At 35.7% G+C, this 20864-nt stretch overlaps 1 protein-coding gene across 3 annotated transcripts in view; it reads left to right on the top strand.

Annotated features, from left to right (window-relative positions):
* The window catches only part of CXADR (CXADR Ig-like cell adhesion molecule), a 33486-nt gene extending 14832 nt beyond the window's left edge, over window positions 1-18654 (top strand). For 2 of the 3 annotated variants that reach the window (XM_068690236.1, XM_068690227.1), the window contains exons 2-7: window positions 369-538; window positions 1705-1909; window positions 2260-2415; window positions 4469-4591; window positions 4927-5065; window positions 5390-9748. In XM_068690236.1, coding sequence (XP_068546337.1) covers window positions 369-538; window positions 1705-1909; window positions 2260-2415; window positions 4469-4591; window positions 4927-5065; window positions 5390-5657 — 1061 coding nt within the window. In that variant the 3' untranslated portion in view covers window positions 5658-9748. Of the gene's footprint in view, window positions 1-368; window positions 539-1704; window positions 1910-2259; window positions 2416-4468; window positions 4592-4926; window positions 5066-5389; window positions 9749-18066 lie in introns of those variants that run through there. The other variant, XM_068690216.1, reaches the window with a different exon arrangement.
* The last annotated feature ends 2210 nt before the right edge of the window (window positions 18655-20864 follow it).

Raw genomic sequence — 20864 nt, 5'->3', positions numbered from 1 at the left:
TTGTGTTCAGTAACATACTGCACAGGATTTCTTAAGCAGCAATGAAAGTTTGAAATGATTTTTAATAATAATTTGAAATGATTTTTAAAGTTGATTTCTATACAGGAACAAACAGTATATAATGGATTTGCAAAAGGAATTGGTGTAAATTTACTTTTTTCTTAAATGAACATATGAACTCCAAAAAAGTTGGGCTTTCATTGTGTCGAGATAAATTTCTAAGGCTTTAGCTGTCTGGGTAACTTACGCATTTTGGTTGTACAGGGACTGGTTTTAGGCATTCTGTTCTGGAAAGAATATAGTAATGTCTAAGAGAACATTTGCTGTGGAACTGTGAAGTGATTTTTAAAACATAGTATTTTTTATAGGTCTAACGAGAAGCCTGAGTATAACTCCAGCTGACCAATCAATGTTTGAAAAAGCTGAAGGAGAAAAAGTTACATTGCCATGTACTTTTGTACTCTCAGAGGAGGATGAAGGCCCACTAGATATTGAGTGGGTCTTGATACCAACAGATAATCAAAAGAAGGAACAAATAGTAAGTAGAGACTTTTCTGCACGGTTCTAATTAAATTATTAAAGTAAATCAATATATGAATTTTGGTGGTGACTTTTTTGACTTTGTTAAAATTTTCAGGGTGGGATGCTTGTGGTCTTAAATAACTTTAAAACACCAGTCATATGAAATGTAGTGGAAGTTTTGGAATAATGAGAATGTTATGATATTTTGTACTTAATTTAATAACTAAAGAACTTCAAAAATGCTTCAGAGTACAGAAAACTCTGTTGTGTATGTGTGTATTTTCCTGATCAAAAAATTGAGAATTTTGTGTTATGTGTTAACTCTGTTAGTTATTAAGGCTGTCACTTCTTTTGAAGCCTTATCAATGACTTCTTTTTAATAGAGATTTTACAGAATGAAGATTTGAGGAATTTTAAATGGTTTTCTTTAAGCCAAAAATCAATGCTGATGTCTTTTTAGTTGGGCAGGTGTTGAGCTGGAGCATTCATTAGAGCATTGTATGAGGTGTTATTTTGAAAACTGAGGTACTTATTGTAGAATCATAGAATGGCTTGTGTTGGAAGGGACCTTCAAGATCATCTAATTTCCCACCACACCACATAGGAAAGGATGCCACCCACTAGATCAGGTTGTCCAAGGCCCCATCCAGTCGGCCTTGAACACCTCCAGGGATGGGGCATCCACAACTTCTTTGGGCAACCTCTTCCACTGCCTCGCTACCCTTACATTAAAGAATTTCTTCCTAATGTCTAATCTAAATCTAATCTTTTGGTGTATGACCGTTCCCCCTTGTCCTATCCATACCTACCTGAGTGAAGAGTCCTTCTCCATCCTTTAAGTACTGAAAGGCCACAATGAGGTCTCCTCTTTCTCTCTTTGGGATGTGGCTTAGTGGGTGATATTGGTGGTAGGGGACGGTTGGAGCAGATGATCTTGGAGGTCTCTTCCAACCTTTATGATACTGTGTTTTTCCCAGCAGCCATATCTTCTCCAGGCTGAACATACCCACTTCTATCAGCCTTTCTTGATGAAGAGGTTCTCCAGCCTTCATATCATCTTTGTGATCATCTGTCATGCTTATTTTAAACAGTAGAAAGGAACTGCTAGGGATCTGAAGATAACATTTTTTTCAAGTGCTTACATGCCATGTAGATTTCTGAATCATATTTATTCTTTTATAGATAATTATGTATGCTGTAGACAGAATTTATAATCATTATTATGCTGCTATGACTGGGCGGATGCAGTTTACCAGTGCCGATCCCAAATCTGGTGATGGTTCGTTGGATATCCTGAATTTAAAGTCATCAGATACTGGCACATATCAGTGCAAAGTGAAGAAAGCTCCTGGAGTTCAAAGCCAAAAAATACAGTTGACTGTACTTGGTAAGCAAATTTTTTTCTTGAATTTGCAGTGACATTTTTGTGCTTATGCCATTTTATATTTGATATATAAAATGAAAACCTACACAGGGCAAAGTCATCCTAAACATATCAGCCCTTATTGAGACTTCAGGGTGGGCAAAGACATTGTTCTGTTTTTTGGGGGAGGGGCAAAGGGAGTAATATTCTGAATAACAAGAACTTAAAATCTAAATCTGGCTTGTATTTCATACAAAATTTCTCCATGCTTGCAAAGGCTTTGTTTCACAAACTTTCTTTAGCAAAACGGTCTGACCTACATAACTAGCATTTTCGATTGTGACCTATTAATTCAATAATACTTTATTTATTAGTGAAGCCGGCAAGAACTAAATGTTCCATTGAAGGATCACAGGAGATTGGAAAGGATGTTACATTGAAATGTGCATCACAAGAAGGATCTCCACTTTTGTCTTATGACTGGAGAAGAGTATCTGGCACACAGGAACTTCCTGCTACATCCACGCTGAGTACTGTCAAACTTTAATTTTTCAGAATTATAAATAATAAAGATTATATTCGTATTTTTGACATATTTTGACTTGTTAGCATCTCATGCATAATTTTAGTATAGAGCAGTCTATAGAAGTGTCACTTCTGTCCTTTCACTGGGTAGTAAAATTGACATTTAAATTAGCTGTTTGAAGTTGCAAAAGATTTTTACCATTAGACTGCAGAACCATGTTCATTGCTGCATGAATGCTTTAATTTCTCTTGCTTTCTGATTCTTGGCTGCTTTTCTCCTCAGATGGGCATCAGGCAAGAGCCAGAGTAGTGTAGACCAATGGTTACAGCTGCATTTGGGAAAGTGAAAATAAAAACTTGATTGTCATTAGAGATTGCACAGAAGTTCTCTAATTCCTGATCAAGTGATACAGCAAGAAGTTAAGAACTTAAGCAAGAAGTTCTGTGTCTTTAGGGGAAAAGTTCCTATACATAAAGGAGAAGAGAAGCTTTTCCCTCTTACATTAGCTGACATCCAAGAAAGAATTCAATGTTACAAATTTTGACTGAATTCAGTATTATTATTGTGGTGGTGTTGATTTTCTTGTGAAAGTTTATTAGTAAAGCCAGTTAATTTGTAATTTGTGAGATTTGACTATGTGAAAGTTATCCTGGAATATTTCTTAGAATTATAGTTCTCAGTACCAATTCTTGTCAGTCTTCATAGTTACAAAAACTTTAATCCTTGGGAGGAGATATGTTCACCTTGCAGTTGGAGCAGTTTAGGAATCTACTTACAGATAGAAGCATTTTGATGTGGAGTGTGCATGACATGTGGGACAAAGAGTATCATGATTCCATGTGTCTAAAAAGTGGGTGTCTAGGGAAGAGGGAACAGGAACTTGCGTGGTTCCTCCTCATAGTGGTCTCTTATCCTCCCTTGATTTATGGTTCAGGAATTTTCATAGGGGAGATGTGGTTCCAGTTTAGTTCGTTAGAACAACCTCTGACTTACAGGAACTTCTCCAGTCTACTTACTACTTTTGTAGTCTCTTAGTATCTGTATATCTTAAGGGCCAGATTGCTTAAAAAAAAAACTATATCTGAAGAGTCTTATGCTGTTCTTTTTGAACTTTTGCATCCCAGTAGCGCTGTTTATGTCCAATTTCTTGTTTTGACAATGAAGTTAGTCACTAATGTCTTTATCTTTACCACTCAAGTCCTTAAGTTTCTGTTGTTCTGTTGTTATTCCTTCTTATGCATCATAAATTTGTCTCATGTTTTGGAAAAAAAAATCAATTGATAGTGCTGAACAAGAATGATTTAGGAAGTATGCAAAAGTGGCATTTCATATAATGAAGCAACAGCTATTTGGGGCTTGTGACTGTAGGTTTGGGAGCATAGAACGTGCTCTCAAGGACCTCTATGCTGCCTAACTCCAGTGGGAAGAGCTAAGTATATGTGTGATTCTTTGTTACCATGATGTAATCTCTTGGCAGCTTTAGGGTTTAAGTGCTGGTGGCAAATCTATTAGCATTTTAAAAATCTTGCAAAGGTAGCTGTTAGCTTTGGAAACCTTAAGGGAAGTGTTCTTCCTGCTTTCACTATCAGCATAGCTAGACTTAACTGGTTGCCCACTGGAGTGCAAGGTTTACGTCAGATCTGTCTGCAGAACTCATGTTCATCATGAAAGACATCTGAGCTGGTTGTGCAGAATTGGTTTTGGTGCAGAATTGGTTTCAACATAGAAGAGAAGAGAGTACCTCTGTGATGCAGTTTATCTCTTATATTTTAGTATTCTACATTAAGGTGACAGAATTGGCCATTTTAAGCATCTGTTCCTTTCCATTGACAGAGCAATTTGAAGGCTTAGTATTAAAGTCAAAATGTGTGGAATAAATATCTAGTACAGTAAAAAGTCTTTTTGAAATAATAGTATTCTGTGGCACAGTAGACTTTTGGATTTTTTTATATGGTATTTTTAAGATTTCATGTATGTGCGGAAATAATAGTTCTGTAGCACTGAATAGGAAACTAAACTTTGGTAAATGGTAAACACTTGCTTTTTGTTCCTTGTAGATAGAAATACAGGCGAACTTCTCTTGAAAAACGCATCTCAAGAGTATTCTGGTGTATACAGTTGTGTTGCTTCAAACCGAGTTGGCGTAGATGAATGTTCTATTGAGCTGAATGTCACCCCTCGTAAGTGTTGACTTATGTAGTCATATTGTGTTTTGTGTAACTGAATAACTTTGTTTCTCTAAATTCCTAAAAAAGTTTGAAAACAAAACAAATGAAAAAAACTGTTATGCAACTGATGGTTGTAGCTTTAAGTCTGTACTTCCCTCTTAATACTGCCTTTTTTATGCAGAGGCTGTAACTATATTGTCATTCTGAATCATGGATTGAAGCATATCTGATTCAGTGATATGCTGTTAACCTGAATCATGTGGAAACATACTGTTTTTAATGTTGAGAGAAGAGAAAATGGTCATATAAGTTTGACACTTAAAAATATTGTAATTTATCTATTCTAGCTATAAATACAGCTGGTATAATTGCTGGAGCTATTGTAGGAACTCTGCTGGGTCTCTCCTTACTGGCTTTTCTCGTCTTCTGTTGCTGTAAAAAACACAGAGAGAAGAAGTATGAGAAAGAAGTACATCATGATATTAGGTAATGACATACCTAATTTCTGAGTAGTATTATTTGAAAATTAACTTTTAAATGTTTTTCTGTGAGTAAAATATTTAGTGGTAGAGATGTCTGTTTTAATTTGTTTATTGAAACACTAACAGTTTGTCTGAGAACTTGTTTTGAATATGTCACGTTTGTGTAATTTCAGTAAGGATCTTAAAGGCAACAAATGCTTCGTTTTTTTAAACTTAAAAAGGCTACTGTGTTAGAATAGGAAGAAACAAATGGAAAACTCATGTAAGCTCCTGCATAGTAACATTGACTGAACTCTTGTTCTGCAACTGAATTTTTCTTTTATTTCAGAGAAGATGTTCCGCCTCCAAAAAGTCGCAGTTCAACAGCCCGCAGCTATATAGGCAGCAATCGTTCTTCTCTGGGCTCAATGTCTCCATCAAATATGGAAGGATATACCAAAACTCCATATAGTCAAGTCCCAAGTGAAGACTTTGAACGTACTTCTGGTCAAAACCAAACCTTTGCATCTTCAAAGGTAGCTGCACCTAATTTAAGTAGAATGGGAGCTGTCCCAGTGATGATTCCTGCACAAAGCAAAGATGGGTCCATAGTATAGAACGTTAATTTAAATCCTGTTTTTTAATTGTTCATTATAAGTATTAGAGAACTACGGTGTTCCATCCCTCATTTAAACAATGGCATGCAATTTTCCTTGAGGAAAACAAAGTTAGTTTGAAAAGCCACCAATTCTCATCTTTAAATTTAATCTTATTAGTGTGTAACAGTTGAACTATTTGCTGAAAGCACAGGAGTTCATAAATGCAAACACTGAAGGTGTTTGGACCTCTGGTAGGTTGCTGAAGAGACATTGTCTGCTAATGTGCAGCTCTGAATATGAAACAGTAGTACACAGTTGAAAAGTAACAAAACCATATGTAGGCCATGAAGTTCCTCAGAGTTCTTGAAATTTCATCCTCAATTTTGGACTAATAGAAGTATTTTAATTTGGCCACTGTCTAAAGTTGCAGTGGGGCTGAAATACTGAGGATGACTTTGAATTCTGTTCAAACTCTGAGTATTTATGCAGCTCTTTAACTTTGTAATGTTTATCTTGAGTGCTTCTGGAGCTTTTATTTCAGGGGCTGCCAGTTATCTGATTGATTCAGTTAATATAATTGAATCTATTCTGAGTTTAAAATCTCAGTGACTGGAAATGTGATAGGAGACCTTGTGAGCTCTTTGAAATTTGAATTCCACTGCAATAACTAGTTTTAGTCATGTCAGATAACATTAAGTTATCTGATGTAAGACATCCTATCAAATTGTTACTAGTGGTATCTAACATTTAAAATCTGTAGCTCAACTGTTATATTGTCACACTAAGAACGAATATGTATCTCTACAGGTCTTGAGTTATAATTGTAGCTTGCCATTTTCCAAAGCCTGCTTAGGTTCTAAGGCAGTGTTCCTACTTTTATTAAACCAATTACCTAGAAGATTCATTGGGCTTTAATAAAGCCGTTAATTAACTGGTATTTGATATCTGTTCTCTTGCTCTCACAGTTCTTCAGAAAAATCTTCCCCACATTCATGTAAGTGGTAGTTAGCCTTAAGATGTTGATACATTTTTATATGAATTTGCAAGGGAATTTAAAGCTAGCTTCTCCTTGCCTGTTTAATGGCCCTAAATGTTCTTATTAATGGACATCTAGATTTTCATCACCAAAAGTTTCATGCAGACAGAATCTAGGAGAAAATAGTTATCCAGAATTGCTGATATGAATATGTTTCAAGAGTCCATTCAAAAAAAAAAAAAATCCTTCCCAGTTTTGCCATCTTAAAGCATTACAGGAGGAGTAGAACAATCCCTTATCTTAGTTTCACACCTGCTTAAGAACTTTCAAGTTTCTGATGATTGATACTACGTATCTATGGAAGCTAGTTTTAAAGTTAAGTGCAGTTTAAATCTTTTTTCCTTCCTTCCTATTTTCTACTCTCCTTCTCATCTTGTGCTTGGGAGTGTGTGTGTGTGGGTCCCTTCAGCTTACTCTAGCTATAGATGTTAGGCTGCTAATTATTTTGGAAAACTCTAAATGAGTATAGTATGTGGCACAGAGGTTAATGGAGAAAATATCTGAAAGAGCCTGTTGAAAGATACTAGGATTGTTTGTATGTAGCAACAGTGAGATAAAAGATTTCCCCGAACTTCTAGGCTTAGTGTTTGCTTTCTTGTAGCTGCTTAAATCTGTGATAAATTATTTGGCTTACTACTAAATGTTTCCCTATCTTATAATTATGTGCACCATTTTTGGTTGGCACTATTAACATAGATAACATACCCTTCATACTGAATTTAGATACTTGAATGGCTACTAAGTATTCTAGACTAAAGTTTTACACATTTTGGACTTTTTTAGATTGTAAACTGATACTGTTAGAGATCAGATTTTTTTATCTTTCATGTGTGCCTTTTCAATAAACTTTGCCTGATTGTATCTTCAGTTTTTAATGAAATTTCTGGTGCCTAAAATTTACTGTTCAGACAGGTGCTTAGATGATGGTACAGTTTTTAAAACATGACACTGTGATCTGATTTTTTGATTCCTATGTACTATTTATACCTCTTCATGCCTATTTTTGGATGTGATTTCGGTGACTCTCTGTATTGTTCTGTATTTCAAATTGTGAGTTGCTCCTTCAATTCATAGTTACATTGTGTTTATATTCCTGAAAACTCTTCAGTTGTACTAATGAGATGGATGATTGACTCTCACTTGTGTGGTAAATAATAGGTTTAGTAACTGTGCCAAACTCAAGCTTATGAAGAACAATAGATGAGGAGATGACATTTTGCATCCAATTACAGTGACAGAAGAGGCTTTCAAGATATTTTAATCATAAACTGGTTGTTTACCTGTCAACTAAGGCCTTCCTTAATTAAAAGGGTATGGTTATTTGGATCATAAAAACAAGCTGAGTACAAAACTAGAACTGAATCACAGACTGAGAGATAGCTAAACACCTAAGCAAACAGGCAAACCTACTGAATTTGATTCCTAGCCCTCTGTGGACCTAATGTGAGATTAGGTGTGTTTTTTGTTTGCTTCTGCTTTTTTTTTCCTGTCTTGAGACCCTGTGCTTTCCGTCAGGTAAGCCCTAGGACACTCGAGAAATTTCTCACTGAAGCATGCAGAGCAGAGTTTACACATACTTAATGCTCTGTCAGATTGCACAAAACAATAAATGGACAGAATGGAAAGACAGCATGATATGCCCTCAGAGCCTTGCTGTTAGGCTTAGCAGCCTTGACAGTGTCTGTCTATTTATGTAATTGCATGGAAAATAAAAGGAATGGAATCTGACATAGTCCTTATCTGAAATAAAAATCCTCTGACTTGGGGTAAACTTTGCCTCGAGTTGCTATCATCATGCCTTTTTGAATGAATAAAACACTACTATATAAACTTAATACCACTGTTATAAATTATTTCTTTAGTCACTAGATTCATAACTTACACTGGGTTATGATTCTCAAAAGAGCCACTATACTTAGCAATGATTTCTAGTTGTGTAGGACATGAACTGACTAAACGCATGAGGTGTCTGATGTTACAAATAAACCTGCTAACAGAACTTTTCTAGGAAGTAGTGGCAGCTGATATACCTGTTAGAAGGTGGAATTCTTAATGTCTCATTTTATTAAAAAAAATAAAAATAAAAAAAATGGGGGTGGGTGGGTGGTGATAGCATTATGTAAATACTCCAAATGAACCTGAGAAACTACTAGTTAATGTCATGACTGTAAACTTGCCTGTTGAGGACTACTATATATAGAAGAAACCCCTGAATTATAGTATGGTGTGAATAAACTATTAGACTTGTAATACTGTAGAGGTTATGTAACATTTGTCCATACATTACAAGCCTTTTCATAATCTTCTGAAATGGATATTTAAAGATATTTGTGTGAACCTTCCTTATCTGAAAATGAATACTTTTGAATTATGTAGTGCACAGAAATGCCTTGTTGGAGAGGTAAAGTGACTTTTGAAACAAATGTATAGTGCATACATCTTTATCAGCCGTGATAGTCACATTCATGTTAGGTGTATGCTTCCTGCTTGATAGTACAAGACTTTTTAATTACAAGCTTTCTCTGTAATATTGCATATTGTATATTGCTGTTTTCCATGATAGCTTTTTGGTTTTGTTCTTGACTGTGTATGTTCTGGATCACTTTAGATCTCTGTGGCAGTCTAAAGACACAATTCTATTTGTATCACTTAAACCTTGTTTTATACACTTGATGGGTGCTTTACAGAGCCCTTTGGGTGTTGGTCCTCTAGCACTGAGGCACAGCTCAAATGAAATTGGAGCAATAATATTTCCTGGAGTCCAAAATCTTATGTTATGCTTCCCATGCACAAAACATGGACTTGAATATTGATATGAATTCCAGTATGAAGTTTTATATTCACATTTTTGGGGGAATGGTATCCTAAAATACAAGTATTGTTCGTGAATCTGTAAAAACAAATCCAAAATTTTAAAATGCTGTAGTTCCATGACAGACTTGTGTACTTTTTTGAAATAAAACTGTTGGAAAAAACAGTAGTCTGTCTTTATTTTGAAGCAGCACTTACATATGGCTTCAACTTTCTCTTTCTGTAACTGGAAGTGAACTAATAAATATGCATGTGTATACCACACTGGAAATAATCATTTCTTGCTTTCCCCCCTCCCACCAATTTCTAAGTAAAAGGAAGTAAAACTTTTTATAGATATTTTAGAACATGCACTTAATATGGAAGTTCTAACTGTAGATACACAGATGTAGTGATGAGTTGAAACATCCGGGCATCCGGGCATCCTCAATAGGAATTCTGTAAAAAAAAAAAAAAAAAAAAAAAAAAAAAAAAAAAAGCTGGAAAGGAATTTAATTTTTGCCCTGTTTTTATTTTGGGCAGAACCAAGTATTCCTGAATCTGATATTTTTTTTCTTAATTTTTAAAAATTCAAACAAGAAGGCTTTTACATTTAAAGCATTTTGACAAAATATTGTTTTTTATAATGTCAACCAACTAGCTTTTTTTTTTTTTATTATTCAAAAAAAAGATGATTGGGGATACCTCCTGCCCCTTGACCTTGCAAACAAATTGCTTTACTGTCTTTGTAATTTTCTCAAAGACAAATGCAAGTTCTTCAGTGTCAGTTTGGGCACTTTATTTTCAGGAAACAAGGCCTGGCATGGGTTTGCATTAGTGGCATGTTTTGTATGTTAATACCATAATACCATTAGAGGACTAAATTGCTTACATTTGTTCTTAATGTATGCATATTTTCATATGATAATGCATACTTGTGCCATACCAGATGTGTTATTTCTTTGTGTATATCTAAAATCTTTTTAATGTGTTTACAGAAGCATATGAAGTGTACTAGCAGAAAATATTATTTTATATTTCAGATTAAAATTTGTGCTTAAATCCAAAAGGATACCTAATAAAAGTTATATTCTTATTTTATAGAACTCTAAGAAGGTGCAGAAAGATCTCTTAAATGTGAATTTCAAGACTTCTGTCCTTTCCTAATTTGGCAATTTTCTGTCAAATAGAACTTTCAAGCTGCAGCTCTTGTGCTGCTTCTGTTTAGAGACAGGTGATTTTCAATCAGAGGAGTTGATGAATGTGGGAATTCCAACAAAGCAACTAGTACTTTGCTGGTAGTGTCATAAAAGAAGAGAGGATGCTCATCATGGAATTTTACAAAACCTTTGTCCTCACACACGTATTAGACAACACCTTGGATAAAGTATCTTAAAAGGTCTGTCTTACTGTTTCTCTGCTGAATTTCTTAGACATCCTGTGTACTTTGAGCTTACTGTTTTACATTTTTCTCAGAGAGGCTCTATAATTATGCTGATAGTTAATAAATTATTAGATGGAAAACACTTAATGCCAGCTACTTAGCCTTGCTTTCGTGTCTGTAAAATCCACAAAAAAAAACAAAACTATTTGTAAAGAAAATAGCTGATCAAGGAGTAAGAGTTGAATGAAATGAGCTATGAGTGTTGCCTACCTTTCCAAGTCTTAGCATATTTTAAAATTACTAAAACTACCTTTCACTTGAGGGGTAACTGTAGATGATTACCCAGTTCTGAGAGGAAATAAATGTTCTGAAAACATAAATTCTTTAAATGATCCCTTTTGTTCTATGGCAGTGTTAGCACCACATTCCTATGTTGGTGTTCAGAGGACAAGTTTTCAGCTGCATAGTACTGGCCAGGGTGCTTTGAAAAGCAAAGTTAATTCAGTGGCAGCAGCTACTAGTTGTTTTCTCTCTTTAGCGGATCAGCATATTCATTGAATTATTTATCAAGCTTCTACTGACTAGATGAAGGACACTTCTACCATAATATTCAGAAACATAAAAGTTTTACAACTTTTACTAACCATGCATGTACTAACCTTGTATGATGATAGGATTACTGGATGGTAGGAAGGAGCTGGGTATCTTTATAAAGAGTTTGAGTAGGTCGGTTACACAACTAGATTATGTAACAATTTTAAAACAGCAATATTAGAATAGACGTTAACATCTGAAAGCACATCATTTTACCTTCAGTAATCTAATTTTTTCTTCAGGGTAAAACCTCTTGAGGCAGTATGCCCACTAGGAAACTCAGAGAGCTGTGTGATGCAGTGACAGTTGTCCCACTTCTCAAGGCTGGAAGCCTTGGTTCTCTAAGTGGCAGGCAGGGTAAAAGTTGAGTGAAGTAGCTGAAGGGCATGGGACTTTTCCAGAAGTACTTTTCCAACTTACAAAATGGGGAAGGAAAAGTAGCACGTCTGATCAGCGTGTCAGGAATTTTGTAAAACAGATGATTTCTGGAAACACAAATTAACTGTCCAACTTGAAGCTTTTTACTGCTCTGGTTTCCAGCAGTGTCTGATTTGGTGGTTTTCAGACGATCTGCAGCACCTTTTTGTATTTGAGTTGTTTAATCAGTCAGTATATTTTCACTGCTTAAATATGCAGTGTCAGGTACTCTTCCTACCATGATTAATTTCTGCATGTGATGTCTCTGGTTGTATTGTTACTAGTAATACTGTATAAAGAAGCAGCGAGAAATGGTAGGAGCTGCAGTAGACAAAAGTCTCCTGCACAGCCCACATGGTGCAAGCAATGAGAGCCCAGGTTTCGGTGCTCACCAAACATCCATGGGGATGCAGTGATTGTTTGGGTTACGTTAGCAGACCTTGGTGTCAAAATTCAGAATGTGGTATCAAGGAACACTGTATCAGATGATAAAGAGCAATGAAAGTAACTTCATCTAGTACTGTTAGTATAATAGCTTCCAATTGTGTCAGTTTTGCCACTTACGTTTGTAGTGAATTGGGAAGAAACATCTGTCTTTTTGAGGGCAGTTACTGTTACACAAGTAAAGTAACGTATAAGTGAGATTACTGTCCCATACAGGAATCTGAAACTCCTTATTTCATATTGTTTGCTAATATCTTAATTGTAAAACAGCAGTCAGGATTAGTCAGATTTCACTGAAGTTAAAAACGTGTAGCAGAGCTTCCATTCTCAGTGTTCAAGGTCTCTGACTGCAACTGTAGTAGCATCAACTTGCAGCATCTTGCTAGTCCTGTGAATGGATAGTGTTTCTAAGAAACTGTTTTCTGAAGTGAAAATACTTGAGCTGTGCCATACTTAACGATAGGAGATTAAGATAAAATATTTACTTAAGATTTCCATTTACTAGTAGAATAGCTCAGGTGGGAGGGAAACTGATATCCTTAGACCAGAAATTAAGACAGCTGGTGATAAGACAACACTACTGAGTTGCTTGTGACTTCTGAATACGATGACAACTCTAGGGCACAGCTGGTGGTTTGTGGAACTTGTCAAAAAGCTTATGTTGTGGCTGCCAGCACTGTACTTTTTATCCCAATAAATAGAATGTCCTTTTATGTCACTTCCAATTCTATAACTGTCAAGAGCAGAAACAGTTCGTCTAAGCTGTAAGAGCTGTAAAATATAAAATAAAGATTGAAGTTGCTTTATTTAATATATCCTTCCCCATTCCTTCTGTCCTTTTAGTACACCGACTTTTCTTGTATACCAACGGCTTCAAATTGACTATTTGTTGTTGACCTAATTTTGTCCTTGTATTCTATAGTGTGAAATTGTTTAGGAATTACAATGTCTTTCTCTTGTGTTAGACTTGAATGTTGGTTCAAGTAACTTTGCATAACCTATTTAATTTAATTACCTTGTTATTATTACTTAAGGTGGAAAACTCACTGTGTTTAAAACACAACTTGAAAAAGGTGGTTGTCTCCCATACTGACTCCAGCCTACTTAGGGAGAAAAAAACAAAAATGTGGGTAAATGGATTGGACTGAATTGAAACAAAGTAGTAAATTCTGTGTTTGAGAATGCTGATTGCCCTCTTGTGGCTGACCTGTAGGCAGCTTTAATCTTTTTCTGGCTGGCTGAAGGCCACTGTACTGTTCTACTGATGGTTAACTGTGGCTTACTAAGAAATGTTATGTTTTTCAACAGAAAGCAAAGTGACTCTTAAATACCAGAAAATTATTTTTTCTTGTTTATTCAGGGAAATAATTTGGGTAAGAAAATGATTATTGTAATCTGCATCTGTTATTTGTAGACACTTTGTCTGCATAAGCTCTGGTAAAAAGCTGCAAATTGTACAGATATTAAAAAATGTACAGCTGAGGTATGAATATAGCTTTTGACAGTTTTGATGTAAAACACTATTCTTACGTTACCCTATTGCTAGGCTAGAAGTATAAACTCCTACATCCTTTTCTTAAGGAAAAAAAAAAAAAGCGTAACTGAAACCTGATTGACTAGTATGAGTTAGTCATTGAAATATCTGTTTTCACGAGACTGCAGTTAAGGTCACTGACAATGTTCCTTCATTTGCAGAGGTCCTTGTGGGGGTGGGGAGGGAATGTCTCAGACATTTGAATTGCATCTGTAGGCTTTTCTCAGGGGCAAGATAGTGAAAACTGTGATCCCCCTTTTTTTTAAAAAAAGGCACAGTTCTTATAACGATAGAAAGATTGTAAGAGATTGAAGTTCTAAACATTAATTACATCTTAAAATTGATGTTATGTTTCTACTTCAAGTATTTTAGTTGTATTATTTAAATAAGATATACCAATATGATTTTTTTTTTTTGTTAATAGTGCATGATTTAGGTGGGCAGACAGGAGTTTCCAACAACCTGCTAAGATACTTTATTGCTAGATGAAAGAGCTGAAAGGAGTTTTAGAGCCTTTATGCTCAACAGTCCTATTTTGCATATTTTAGCATAATTTCCCTGCCCCCAGTTATACCTGGGCAAGCTAGGATTTTAATCAGCACTCTAAAAGGGGTATCCAACTGACAGTGGAAATTGGGTCATTACATTACACATGTGAATTTTGTCCTGACAACATCCTGTGTCTGTGCCATCCATATTAACTAGCTAACTTGCTGCTGGCTGTATGGTTTGTACACGGGGCAAAACTGCTGAAAATGCAAGGAACCTTAGGACATGCTTAATGCTTGACATGGCCAACAAAGGTGCTCTCACCTGCAGAAATAACAATAACAACAGATTTCCAAGGCAAGGAAGTCTGATTAATGAAGTAGAGGATTAGGGTTGAGGTCTTGGCTATGTCATGATTTAGCCACGTGATCATTATGTTTTCTTGTTTGAATACTGACAGCACCTCCGTATTCCTCAGTTTCCATGTTTGTTAAAAAGAAGACAATTCTGTTGAGTTACTGGAACTTTAGAACTAGACTTTCCAACTCACCACCTTATTTTTTTTAAAGCTCTCCTTAACCAGTCTTTTTAGTGGTTGTCAGCTGTCCATCTAATGTTTGTTTTCAATTTGAACTGTCAAATGAAACCTTCAAATGACCAGCACTTAAAGGTAGTTACCTTGATCAGACCATCTGTAGTTGTCTGTCCCCTACCATTTGCTGTTAGTTAATTCTGTCCTAACAATAATTTCTCTTCCAGTACTTCTGGCACTACTTGGGTATTTCAGGATGTAGTGAAAAGAATGGTAGGTCAGATCTCATTAGGCAACTTATTTGGAGCGAAGGATCTCCCCAGACCCATTGCTAGTGCAAGGGGAAACACTTTTCCTCCAGGTGCATTGTCACAGAACCCAGGTTAGCTGCTTGCTTGGGATCACCTTCACAGGAAGCATGCCTCCCTTTCGTTCCCCTGAACTGCGTTTAGGAGAGAGTAGTCACGTAGACCAGTGTCCCTCATTAGTCATCCGGGCCACTTGACGCTCCCTTCCTACCCTTCTCCTCTGCTGCTCACTTATGAGTGTAATGAAAGGTATCCTCAAAATAAGGTAGTTCATCCTATTTATTTTGAAAATGCAGAGTCAAGATATACTGAGTACTTCTCTTTATTGTTACTGATGTTGTAGGCATCTAGCCAGGTATGCTTACGCTGCCAGGCTGTGGTACATAAAGAGGGAAGTAATGCTGCTTGTCATCATTGGCCCTGTCAGCGATGAATTACTCCTTGGGTTTGCCTTTCTATACATCTTTACTTTACCTACAGCTTCCCACTTGCACTGATGTCTGACTTTCCACCTTCTTTCTGTTGCATGCTACCTGTCTATTTCTGATTGCTGGATTTTTTTCACCATTGGAGCAGGATGGATTTTAGACAGCTTTTCCCTTTCCTGTATGTTGCTATTGAACAAGCTTTTGTAGATGATCGTAATTTTTATTGTTCCTTTCTATCATAGTTTCTGTTCCTAACCAGTTTCACCTGTTTTGTACCGTTTTAGGTACTAGGTACCGTAAACTAAATATACGTAGTATCTTAGACTGTCACCTGTTTACTCAGGTTAAACGTAAAGTTATGATCCCAGGTACCTGGGCAGGCAGCAGTTTCTCATTAATTAATATTTGTCGTATGAGATCCAAAAGAGTTAGCACATTTTTTTGGTGTGAGAAAGAGAGATTTATTCGATTGAGAAGGAGAAGAAAACAAAGACTGAAAATATCAGGACAGCGCAGGAAACAGAAAACAGATTACATTGTATTTGTTCACATTGTCTTTCCAGCTCTTTTAAGCATCTGATTGTTTTTAAACATTTGCTTTCCCAAACAACTGGGTGATCAAAAGCTATCGCCCTGTTCCATCTGGTCTCTGTGCTCCACACAGAAGACACTTTTTTCATAAGTAGGCTGTTAATTGTCTCTAGACTCATTCATGAAAAGGCATGAACAGGACAGAACAGGCTTGATGGAGAGCCCTCCTTGAGTAAGCTCCTACTTGCGTGCCTGTTTTATCCTTCAGAATAGATAGATTTATAAACTTTTTGGCACGTAAGATCTGTTTCTTCAGGCTTTTGCAATAGAATGAGATAAGATGAACTGTGGGGGGAGCAGTATAACTTTTTTAGAAGGATTATGTTTACTGATTATTAACTAGGTATGTTTGAGAGCTATTGATGAAAAATGTCAGAAGTAGGAGTGCTGTGTTAACTGCAAAGATAGGAAAACAGATTGAAAGGACACTTCTTGCCTCAGTGTACAATTCTAATTAATAGGCCTCTTACAGAGTATCAATTAATTTTATCAAGTACAATTTCAGGCTGATGGCAGTGTTCTTGTTCCTGTGGTACTACAGTTGAGGATAGATACGTTAAGTTAGGGTGAAAATGAGTTCCAGGAGAAACAAACAAAAAAATGTTGCCAAAATCTTTGCAAATGGGGAGAATAGTAGATATATGATAATGAAAATTAAGTTTGTGACATTGCTGCATGTTGTTATCTCTTAAAAGAATAACTTTAGAAAACATATAAACAATAAACAGAGTAAGTTGCTGAATGTATCAGCAAATATGGTGATTTAGTGCCAAGCAGTACTTGGCACTGCTTTGAATTATGCTTCCAAGCAAGATTTGTGAAGGTGCTCAATTATTTTCACTATCATGTGCAGCTGGAAGATTTTATTCGAAGTGTAATTCTAGTTGAAATGTGACAGCTTGCAAAGAAGAATGTGAGTTGTTACAGAGATAACCTGAGTTAGTTTTTCAATTAATGGTCTTACAGATGAGTTGTCATGGAGTTAAGGCATGTTTTAAATATCTGTCAGTACTGGGACAGCAATACAGAAGCCCTTAATAGGCTGAAATGGAGTAAGAAAGTGGGATTTTTCCATTAAATGCACTATATACATACGCATTTGTGGATTGTTAATTAAGAAGATTTGTTTTGTGTTAGAGTATCAAGTTTTGAAAATGAATGTTGGTGACTGTCAGCAAGGTTTGAGTATTAACAATGTAGAAAAAATAGCTTTGTGGCACAGAGTGGTAGCAAAAATGCTTAGTTATCATATTTCTTAGAATATCAATCTAGAATATTAGGTCAAAGTATACAGACCTAGTAAAGAACAGTAACTGGAACAATTTTTTAATTAAGTATGTTTTATTAAGTATGGGTGAGTCATTGGGTACTTTGAAAAGCCTGTTTGAGTGCTTAGAGTGCTAAGCAAAAATGTGTGGTTCTTTGGTAATTCAGTTACTGGTATGAAACAGAAAACTACTATCTAAGCAAACTTTCACAGAAACTTTGCAAGTTGACTGTAGTGGGTGTATGCTGGGAAATCCATGCAAATTTTCAATAACCTAGGTGAAGATACTAGAAAACGTATGATGAAGTTAAAAATACACGATTTACTGGATGGCATGGAGAGCAATTCTGTTAGCTGCAGACAACTGCATTGACTTGAGTGGGAGTTAAAGCGTGTTTTAGGCGAAATACCAAATAATTTCTGTTCAAATTAACTAATAAATCAAATTAGCTTGCTACACTGCTGCACTCGTTTTATGTAAGACACTGGTATGAACTCTAATTGGAATGACCATCATTTGGATGATTATCTGAATCATACATTTAATTACTGTATGTTAAAGTGTCTGGCCCCTCTTTAATATAGATTAATTATATTCTTTTTTTTTTTATAGTATGGCATCGCACACAAGATTGGTGACATAACAGTGGTATAAACATGAAGAAACAGGCATCATTTTTTGCATGAATTTCAAGTACGGTGAAACTGAAGTTCATGATGAAGTAATTTTTTTTTTTTTTTTTAACTTAATCTCACTTTAGATTCAAGATTATAAAGTAGACTGTATTTAGTTTTGTAAGTACCAAATTTTCTTTTATATATTTTTAATACAAAGTTTACAAACTGACTACCAGCATTTTCTTGCTAGTTTTGTATTTTAAAAAGAATGCACAATCACTCCCCTTTGCTCCACCACCACATAGATTCAAAAATTCATCAAGTTAACAAAATCAACTCAGGTGGTAGAAATACAGCCTTAAGCAGTGGGGCGTTGAAAGAGATTTTAATCTTTAATAGAATAGTTCTGTTTTTTCCCTAGCTTTCTGTTCAGCTGATGTGATAGGAAGTATATCATCTATTCAGTACTGTAGTGCTACTACAGTATCACTGTAATGAGGACTTGCAACCTGTTTGAAATGTACTGTATTTTAAGATTGTATATGTTTTATAACAATAAAATGTATTTGAATGCTACAGTTAACACATGCTTCAGCATAATCTGTTAATGCAGATGTTGTAGTAATTCATGTCTGTACACTGTCTCATTGTTTCTGTTCCTCAACTTTTACCCTGCAGAAAACCGGAGGAAGGAAGAATGCTCTCTTTAAACCAAGCTAGGTACATAGTCTTTTGTCTTCTGTGACATGAGACTTTGAGTACTGATTAAAACTGTGAGTTCATAATAAAAACATTAATCTACCTAGCCATGTAAGGATGAAATCACTGTAGACTGATCCTGTGGATCAGAGCTTTTAATAATTCACTTTATTCTTTGTTTTATTTTAAAGTTGTGGCTAAGATGAAATTGGTGGGAGTCAGTACCCCACCGATATGCGGGCAGTTTTTAAAGTGGTCATTTGGTTATTGTCACAGTCCCCATAAATCAGAGCAACTTAAGGACATCTTTCTCTGCTCTTGAGAAATGCTGAGTGTATGTGTGCATGCTGTGCTTTTTTGTTTGTTTTTGTTTTACTATTATAATATGTAGTTACTAATTTAAAACTTAATCCAGTGGTATCTGCTATACTGTACTTGAAAGGCAACCATATACTTCATTGGTGATACTGGTGCTTATAATGCTGAAAAGTATGCTACTTACTCAATTAATTTTGCTTCAGTTTTTGAAAGGAACACAGCTAATTGTATTATAAACTCAAACTGAGATGCTTTTGACCAAAAAAATCATACATTTTTTTTTGTCACTGCACATAGAAATAAAATAAATTAAGAAAAAAGATTAAAAAAAAAAAAGAAGAAAAAATGAAAGAGGAATTTCTAAATGTCACAGTTGCTTAAGTAGCCAAATTTTTTGAAGTAATTTCAAATTTGATTTAATTTCAATATTATGATTGCAGAAAAAGATACTTTGCCTTTAAGAAACACTTATTTTTATGCCAAAACATTGCATTACTCATCTCTCCCTTGACTCTGTGCTGCCTAAACTTGTCTGTGAGCAAATCTGGCAAGTAATTAATCAGGGTAAAATTCCACTGGGAAAGTTACTTGGTCAAGAAACACCAATTGCCTGTTTGGTTCCATAAGACTGTCACATAAGACAATAATTTATAAATAAAACTTTTTTCACTACAGTTTGCTCCAACTAAGACGAAGAGATATTCCCTTCCACCCCCACCTCCCTACACACCCCATCATCTAAGTGATTAACTGCTAGTGTTTTAGGAGAGGGGAGAAACACAGGAATTACTGTGCAAGCTTATAGTGTCAGCTAGTTGGTTAAAAATCAGTTTTGTAAAAAGAACTTAAGAAAAGTCTGAAACTTCATGCACCTAAATATGTCCATGGAGTGAAAGGAACCATTTTTGTACTCAAATTCCTGCCTAAACAATCTTTCAATATATTTCGAGTAAATATATTGAAATTTTGAGTTTTCATCAAGTAAGCTAGTAGCTGCAGAACTACTTTGTCATGTCGAATCCACGTGACAGTACAGCTTTTCTTACTAGCCTTCCAGATACCAACACGGAGTCTTTTGCAAGGTACTGAATGTTGACTATTTAGTCCAGAAGTCTACCTCAGTGAGATGGCCAAGTAACTGTTAATTTTGTTACAGTGGTGTAAATGTGGTACAAATTCGAAAGCCTTCCTGATATTATATAGAGAGGTTGAAGATTGAGACTAACTCTGTCTGCATGCTGCCATTGTGTTCATGCCTAGAAGGTAAAATAATGAAGCCTGGAGATCATGCCTGGATAGATTACTGTGACCTGGTGTCTGTTTGTGAATTATATATGTCAGTAGGCATTTTTACTTGGATATGGTTCAAGTCTTCAACATTTTATCTTTGTATCTAGCATGCAGACTGGCTCACCTGGTCAAAGGGTGGAGGAAACACCCTGGCTCTTGTGCCAAGAGATCTTCTTGCCAGGGCTTGCTTTTCACAAGAAAGTTCAAGCAGTACTTATTTGGTAACTGAGCTCTTGTCCACACCCAAAAATCTCTGTCTTTCTCTTTCATATGCAAGCTAGCTGACCTGGACAATTGGACAAAGCCTAAGAGCTGCCTATACTCAGCAGCCTGCATCTTTGCTGCAAAACTTGCAGTGCTTTCCCACTATCCCTGCATAATATGCAGGTCTATCGAATGTGAATTCTTGAATCAAGCTGTTACTGTACTCTATTTAGTTCAGACCTCTCAGTATAATTTTTCCAACAGCCATTCTAATTATACACA

This window comes from Anas acuta, chromosome 1 (assembly GCF_963932015.1).
Source record: "Anas acuta chromosome 1, bAnaAcu1.1, whole genome shotgun sequence".
Taxonomy (NCBI): domain Eukaryota; kingdom Metazoa; phylum Chordata; class Aves; order Anseriformes; family Anatidae; genus Anas; species Anas acuta.
This window is presented reverse-complemented; position numbering and strand designations above follow the sequence as displayed.